Below are 8,808 nucleotides of genomic sequence, written 5' to 3' on the forward strand. Positions count from 1 at the left end.
AATAACTACCTTGTTGTGGATATAACTAATTTCACAATTATGCTAAGATGCATACTTAGGAGATTGTTTTGATGCATGGACTTTTTCCAAGAAACTTTCATAGAGAAAGATAAGATAAAATTTTGATGTTTGAAAGTTGGCTAGTTGTGAAACTGGTACGAGGAACATCTTTGTAGGAAATCACTGGTGAGAAAGATGAGTGGTAAGTTATTTTGTCCTTAATCCTACTTATTCTTGCATTATGATTGTTAATGAGGAAATCAAAGGTCAATAAAAAAAGTAAAATGGTAATAACTATTAGCTAGTAACCATGCTCCCCTTCTTATTTCTGTCTCGACGAGGTTGGACAATAAGCCGCAGCCGTTTAGATTTCTTAACGTTTGGGCGGAGTGTGATGATTTCCTGGCTGTTGTCCGCGAGTCTTGGGGGCAACCTTGTTTTGGGTCCCCCATGCATATCCTTTGTCAAAAGTTGAAGCGACTTAGGGGGGCTATTCAGGGTTGGAACAAGGAGGTATTTGGGGACATTTTTCAAGCTGTCAAGCAGAAGGAAGAGGAGGTACGGCTTGCTGAGGTTCATATGGAGGAGGTTGATTCAGAGGAAGCTCGGGCGAATCTATATCACGCCCAAGCCCAGTTATGTGCTACCTTGCGGGTGGAGGGGCTTTTTTGGAAACAGAAGGCTCATGTTAGGTGGCTACAAGAGGGTGACCGGAACACTAAGTTTTTCCACACAGCGGTAAAACAACAGAGGGTGCAGTCAATTATTCATAGGATTAAGAATCAACGTGGGGAATAGGTTGAGTCGGAGGAGGCAATAGAATCAGGGGCGGTACGTTTTTTCGAGCAATTGTTTAGGGCTTCACAGTCGATGCCGGCATCAGACTTGTTTCAGTATCTCTCAAGGCTCTTGACAAATGGGGATAATGAGGCGTTAGAACAAGTCCCGTCTTCTGAGGAGATTCGTCGGGTTGTGTTTAAGATGGATGGGGATAGCGTGGTGGTCCAGATGGCTACACGGGGAGGTTCTTTTCGAGGGCTTGGCCGATTGTAGGTGATGATGTGAGTAGGGCTCTATGCAGCTTCTTCTGTGGCGCGGATTTGCCAAGGGCAATCACGGCAACTATCATTGTCCTCATCCAAAAAATAACTCATCCCCAGGATTTTTCACAATTCAGACCAATCAGTCTGTGCAACTTCGTGAATAAAGTTCTTTCGAGAATTTTGGCCGACCGATTGGCTACTGCTCTGCCGAGACTCATTTCCCCACAGCAGAGTGGGTTTGTGCGGGGGCGTCTTATAGCGGATAATTTCTTGCTTGCGTAAGAGCTTATGTCTAGTATGGGCAAGCCGTCCGGGAGGACTAATGTGGCTCTCAAACTTGATATGTCAAAGGCGTACGACCGGGTCTCTTGGGTGTTTCTGACTCAAGTGATGCGAAGTTTTGGATTTGGTGAACGATGGATCGATATGGTTTGGAGGTTGGTCTCAAATGTCTGGTTTTCTGTCTTAGTGAATGGGGCTGGTGTGGGCTTCTTTAAGTTTTCACGGGGAGTTCGACAAAGGGATCCGTTGTCCCCAGGTTTATTCATTTTGGGTGCGGAAGTGTTGTCTCGGTCTTTGAACAAATTGTTTGAAAATCGGGACTTCAAGTGTTTCTCGGTACCGAGAGGTTGTCCTAAAATTACTCATCTCAGTTATGCCGATGATGTCATTATCTTTTTAAGTGCTTGTCCTTCGACGTAACAGTGTGTCATGCAGACGATTGGGTGGTATGAGGAAGTGTCGGGCCAGCAGATTAATGTTCAAAAGAGTGGTTTCTTGGTGCATGATAAACTACCTGCTCAGTGTGTGGCTAGGGTGCGGCGAGCTATAGGGTTTGTAGCTAAGGCATTCCCAATACGATATTTGGGTTTTCCGCTATTTCCTGGGAGGCGGAAGAGTGGATATTTTATGGAGTTGGTGCAATTAATCATTAATAAGGTGTCAGCATAGAGGGCTAGATGTCTTTCTTTTGAAGGCTGCGTTATCCTCATTAAACATGTCCTATCAGCGATCCCGATCCAGTTGCTGACAGCCGCGTGCCCCTCGAAAAGTGTCCTGGCTCTGGATGAACGAGCCATGGCAAATTTCCTATGGGAGGAGGGGGAAAATGGTTTCCGTTACCATTGGATCAAGTGGCAAGATTTATGCTCACACACGTCACATGGGGGATTAGGAGTTCATTCATTATTGGAGGTGTACACTGCGTTCTCCTTCAAATTATGGTGGAGGTTCCGTACAAGTGATTGCTTGTGGGCCATGTTTATGCGTGCCAAGTACTGCCGTCAAAACCACCCGTGCATGGTGGGGGCACTACAAGAATTTTGGTCTTCAATGACAACTACTTTTCGTCACAAAAAAGCAAAAAGTCGTCACTGATGACTTTTATTGACAACATTTCGGTTGTCACAGAGTCGTCACTGAATCTCCGTCGGTAAAAGTATACAGTGACGACTTTAAAGTCGTCAGTGAATAAAAACTTTTTTATGACAAGATATGTTGTCAATAAAAGCTACAAATTTAGTGACGACATGCTTTCTTGTCAATGATGCATGAAGCAACATAGTCAGTGTATATATTAATTAGTGACAATTTTGTTGTCAATAAACCCCTTATCAACTGTGACAACAACTTCTTATCAATGAATAGTTTTGATTCAGTGACAACAACAATTGTCAATAAAGACAGCCTGCTTGAGAAATGCTACTCATTTACAACACCTTGCAATGTGTAGTTTGATGATTTTCCTACTACAATAATATCTAAAAAATGAAAACATCAGCAATGTTTAATAAATAACAAACGTAGACACCCGTTACAATAGGAAATGCCATAATAACATATTAAATATTCAAATGTCATAAATAAGTGCAACATCACACTACAAATAGTTTGATAAGTTTCAATAGAGCAAATTTTGCCATATAAGTCAAGGCTACACTAAAAAACAATTCCAAGTCCCAAAACATTTTCCGTGCTACCGAAACATTTTCTAAACTTAAGATAGCACTATAACCATAGTTTTTGAGTCGACACGTAAGCCGTACTGCTAATCTTCCAAACCTCTAAAATGAGCAATATATCTGCAATAAAATAGTAAAGTTATTAGTAGATGATAGAAAAATTAAAACAAGGAAAATTAGTTAAGGAGTCACCAAAAAATAAAGTGAATCATTTGTTTTAAGTCTCATCTAGATAGTGGCTATACAAAGAGTAGAAAAAGAGACATTATATGGGTAGTTCGGAAACAGAGTCTACTAGAGGATGGAAGTTTAATAACATTCATTAAGAGCCAAGGATTATATGGGCAGAATTGTTCCACTTCTTTATTTTAATATTAAGATGTCAAAGGACAGCAACAAACGATTCCACATTTATGAGAAACAACTTTGCAAACTTCACTGTGTTTTAGACCAAAAGTAGTCTTTGAAGCTTTGAATGTCATAGGATTTCATATATCTAAAAATATGTAACTATACATAAGGTCTAATAAACAAGAAAAAGCAGCCTTATCACCTACCAAGCACTTTTGAGGCTTGATACTACAAGTTAATATTGTCACCTACCAAGCACTTTTGAAGGATACTAATTTGTCCATTACTTGAGACATGAATCCAACTACTGCCTACAAGAATAGTGAATCAGCATATACAGCAACAAGATAAAAAGCAAGTCCAAGCACCGTACACATGATTGCAAGTTGGCTAATTGAAGAGACAAATTGGATATCCTAATAGCTGGAAGCTATAAGAGCTACACCTAGAGCCAAAAAGTCAAACTTTATCCGAGTCCATGTTAATAGTAACCTGTGGACTTATTGCCAGAATAATTACTTTTAAGACTCCAACAGTGGCAGGGGGAGAGAAAGTGCTACTACAAGAAGCAGAAACATATTCAAAACTATCATCTTTTAACTAAAGTGAGTTAGCAACTAGTGTTCATTAAGCACATTTGTCAATATCATAATTATGCAGACACAATACTTTGGTTAGGATACACAGGAATGTCAAAGCCATTATTTACAAGTGACAAATCACATACAACAAATTGTAGTGACCAAACTTGTAATTCATTGTTTGAAAACCACAAATTGATTACCAAAAAACATGAAACAGTAATCATTTTCAAGATTTTTGAGACTTTAGGCAGGCAAAAGCAAGCCTGAGTCTTAAATACGTTTGGAATTTTTTTAATCTAGTTTTTCATTTTCTTGCCTGTACTCTGCTACCAATGGAACGCATTGCAAATTCCAGTAGTTCAAAGAAGTAGTACAACATACATGACTAATTTGTGCTGTGACATCTGCCAAAGATTGTCTTCATGACACGATTTTGTGCATTGACAGAATGATTTAGACTCATGCAGGACATATTTGCTTCATTTCGAATGTCTTTCCCTTGTTTTTCTGTCTTTAGTTTAGATAGAATCAGGATATCAACTAGCTTCACACTCAATTTTGTATCGCAAGTGGAGATTCTTCACCAAGATTCTACTCATTCTAAAGCACTTACCAAAAGATACTTCATATGAATTAAATATACATCATCAAAGCAGCCATTCAATCGAATTACTTGCCGCATGGGAAGTTTCTACTTCAATTTTAGCAGAGTCAATAGCACTTCAGAATGGATATTGCTTCAGAAAAATTAACACAGTAGAAGCAGAAAATGCAATAAACTTTAGAGATTCTTATGCAACCCAGCAAGTATTAACCATAAAACAGATAGAAGGCATTCATTCAAATTACTTGCTGCATGGGAAGTTTCTCCTTCAATTTTAATAGAGTCAATAGCACTTCAGAACAGAAATTGCTTCAGAAAAATTTGCACAGTAGAAGCAGGAAATGCAATAAACTTCAGAGGTTTTTACGCAACTCAACAAGTATTAACTGCACAACAGATAGAAATGAGACGTAATGTCAAAGTACTTACCACTTTCAACTCCATCAATCCATCAAATGGCTGATAAGTTGCTATTCCACTAATACTCATGTCCTGTCCCAATATTGATTCCTTGGCATTCTCTGCTAGCCATTCTTGAACCAAATCTAATGACAACTGGTACAATAAACAAAAAAAATCTTACAAGTAATTACACTCCATCCTTAAACTTAAAATCAGCATATAAACAAAAGCGAACATTTAAGTGCAACTATATATTGTTATTAATGAAAAATTCTGATTCAATGATAACTCTTTATCACCATGAAAATTGAAAATTTTCCTACAACAATTATATCTATAAATGGAAAAAAATGACAATGATTTATAATTAGCAAATGAATGCATCCATTGCATTACGAAATGTCAAAATATCATATAAGCATTCAAATATCATAATGAAGTTCAACAACACCCTATAGCCAAGGTTGCCAAATTTGTCAAATCTGGGACAACTTTTAAGAAGAAAGCCAAGAAGATCCGGACCAAAGTTACCTTCCATCGTCCTAAGACATTGAAAAAGGACGGGAACCCGAAGTACCCACGCATCAGTGCTCCTCCTAGGAATAAGTTGGACCATTATCAGATTCTCAAATATCCTTTGACTACTGAATCTGCCATGAAAAAGATTGAAGATAACAATACCATGGTATTCATAGTTGACATCCGTGCTGATAAGAAGAAAATCAAAGATGCAGTGAAGAAGATGTACGACATACAGATCAAGAAAGTGAACACTATGATCAGGTCTGATGGAACAAAGAAAGCATATGTTCGGTTGACTCCAGACTACGATGCTTTGGATGTGGCAAACAAGATTGGAATAATATAAACGAATTTAGTCATTGTTTTGTTCCGATAAAAGATACTGTCTTTTAAGTGTGACAATTTGCTAGGCTGTTTTGTCGTGAAAAAAAAATACCAAATTTCAACACAAGGGGGAATTTTTAACATCAGACAAAATTTCACTAAACCTTGCCATTTCCCAATTTCACTATATCTCTTGTAGTTCGGTTGCTTAGCTAAAATTTGCAATCCAATAAGAACCTCAATAATTAAAGCTGGACATTCAAAATCAGCCCCAAGGAAAATCAAAATCAGGCCCAAACTAATGCACCAAATTAGCTCAAGAAATAAGTACTACTATTAAACTTCAGCCTCAAAGGAATAATATAACAAGTTGATAAGGCAACAAGCACTACTATAACAAGTACTGATATAAGTACTGCTATGAACAATATAACCAGTTGATAAGACAATAAGCACAACACTAAAGGAAAAGCAACTTCAGTTCACTTGCTTAGCTAAAACATTCAAATAAACTAAACTAAACTAAACCAAAACAATCCAAACTAATGCACCACAGAGGATACAAGGTGTCAAGTATCATAACCAAAGTAACGTTGATCATGATATAAGGTGTCAAGTAGGAGCAATGTGTACCAACATAACTAGAATGTTTCTTTGCCATTTAAAAGCAAAAAACAACTTTCTTGTTCTAGATCTCTGAAATTACTTTTGCTGTTTGTCATGGTGTATTAATTCCATAGAAAACCAGCACCCCTTAATATTGTATTCCAATCAAACTAGTAAGTTAGGCAAGTGGCGGGACATTGCAAAACATTCACAATGAAATTTACTTCAAGAATGGCACCAAAAATGGGAACCATTCATGTGAAAAGAAAAGGTATTACCTCAAGGAATGCCTTCAAAAGCCACATAAAAGTTAGTATTATTACTCCGTTAACAGAAAATCCAACCTACATCCAGCAAAAAGTTTGTGATTATATAGTATAAAATAATGCTATATGGAGAACAAACTACCATGTAAGACATGAAACTACCATGTAAGACATGAAACTTAAATTCCAGGAAAGCAAGCAAAACAGATTTTACAAAGTACTTATTCTTACTCGAACTAGAAAACTACCATAAAGATCACCGTTGTGCAAGTTGATTGAGAATTACTTATATCACAAATAATATAGCAGTATCCTCTTGCACTAAGCTCTAGCACTCAAGCATCATCCTCTCTAGTCTAATTACTGAGTACGTAGTATAGCCTTTTAAAATGTTATGGAATTGTGAATCAAATTCTTCCAACTCCTGAAGAAACACCCACTACCAACTGCAAATGCCAACTTATAGCTCTAGTTCATAATTTGGCATGTGATTTGCAATTTGGCCGCAGGTTTACCATTCAAAATTGCACCTTTCCTCATTTAGTCAGAAACTTATCTCAACGCCATATCTACATGTGAAAGAAGATCTAGAACAGATACCATAGAAAACGAGAAAACAAGTGATTGCTATGCTTATTACAAGCATTTCACCAAGACAACACCAAAAAGATACATAAATCACTGCCAATTACATGATTCAATTTTTTTAGCAACAGTTGCAAATACAGAATATGAGCACAAAAGCAAAATGAAAGGTACATTGTTAATTTACACCAAAAATAAAACGTCAATTTTCCTTATCTGAAACACTAACAAAAACTAACACGGTAGAACAAACTAAAATCAAGAAACCAGAAATGCGACAAGAATGCCAACAAAAATCATCTGAACAGCCCAGGAGGAAATAAACATCACCAACCTCTGAGCATTCCTATTCCTCACATAGACAATAACATGAGTAACAAAAGCCAGCAACAATCCCACCACAGTGTACAAGAACCCAACCGCGAACCCTTTAGCTCCCAATTGCATCCCGGACCCCCTGATAAAAGAAAACCAACTTCCCAGGGTCATTCCTATCAACCAAAAACATGGGTATTTTCCTAATTATGTTATGCATTGAACCGGAGACACTGAAAAAGTAGACAAAAATCTCTCCGGTCATCCAAATACTCTTATTGTGCAAAAGGGTGTTCCCATAAATCACTTTTTTCACCAAGAATGGAGCCGAAATCAGAATAACAGCAATGAGAAACATCAATTGCTTCTTAGAAATCAAAGAGGGGCGATCAATTGGCCCAATGCTCAGCTTCGTTTTGGCCTTGACAAATTCAGCCATGGATTCGGCGAGCCTCGAGAAATCTGATGCATTTATCTGGACGGAGTCTTTCTTGACATCGGTGTGGGGCAGAGAATTTACTCCGAAAAGGGCGAAAAAGGACTGGAATTCTTGAAATTCGATGTCGAAGAAGAAGAGTTTTGAGTGAGAAGTTGGAGGGTTGTTGGCTAAAAAGGATTTAGAGACGAGGGAGAACTCGGATTTGAGAGAAGGGAGGGAGAGTTCGGGTTTGGAGTGGAGTTGTTGGGCGTCGAAGAAGACGAGGAAAGCACAGGGACGATGAGTTGGAATGGATAGAATCCGTTTGAGGGAATCAGTGAGATGGATAACGCCGCCTTTGGGGGACTGGGATTGGAGGGATTCGAGCTGCAAGAGCAAATCCGAACTGGGGTCTTGAGAATTGGTGGAGATCGGGAGGAGGGTGATGAGGAAGAGGATGATGAAGATTGGGGCTTTTGTGAAGGCCATTTTGCAACCTACTATAAGTTAATGTCCGTCTAAATTCTTTTTTGGGCGAAAAGGAAAAAAATTGGTGGTAAAAAAATGGTGGGAAAACGAAAACTTTTCCTGATGAATTGACGTGGGCAAAAGTAGAAAAATATGTTTAAAGTAGCATTGCCTTTTGAAGGATATTTGCCTGACGAATTGCCTTTTAATGCTATAGTATTATTCTTTATTTTTTAGCAAAAAATAAAAATTTTCATCAACATAGGTGGCAAAATTTGTTAATTTCATATAATTGAAAATGTACTTTTATAATTTACTAATATTTTATACTAATTTCTTATAATTGCAGCACTAAAGAA

General features: G+C 37.8%; 1 protein-coding gene and 1 pseudogene across 1 annotated transcript; one reads left to right on the forward strand and one right to left on the reverse strand.

The window, feature by feature from the left end:
* The first annotated feature begins 870 nt into the window (after nucleotides 1-870).
* On the forward strand, nucleotides 871-5,813 carry LOC113771508 (60S ribosomal protein L23a-like). The gene is made up of 2 exons (XM_027316086.1): nucleotides 871-1,024; nucleotides 5,404-5,813. The coding sequence occupies exons 1-2, from the start codon at nucleotides 871-873 to the stop codon at nucleotides 5,811-5,813; spliced, it is 564 nt and encodes a 187-aa protein (XP_027171887.1).
* A 1,693-nt stretch (nucleotides 5,814-7,506) lies between these two features.
* Nucleotides 7,507-8,470, reverse strand: LOC113771510 (annotated as a pseudogene).
* Between the last annotated feature and the right edge of the window lie 338 nt (nucleotides 8,471-8,808).

This window comes from Coffea eugenioides, chromosome 5 (genome assembly GCF_003713205.1).
Source record: "Coffea eugenioides isolate CCC68of chromosome 5, Ceug_1.0, whole genome shotgun sequence".
Lineage (NCBI taxonomy): Eukaryota > Viridiplantae > Streptophyta > Magnoliopsida > Gentianales > Rubiaceae > Coffea > Coffea eugenioides.

What these genes read in the sequence shown, in the direction of transcription:
- LOC113771508 (XM_027316086.1), top strand. Translation starts at nt 871, where the DNA reads ATGCCGGCATCAGACTTGTTTCAGTATCTCTCAAGGCTCTTGACAAAT. An exon ending in CCAGATGGCTACACGGGGAG is followed by an intron (nt 1,025 to 5,403) that starts GTTCTTTTCGAG and finishes AACACCCTATAG; the next exon opens with CCAAGGTTGCCAAATTTGTC.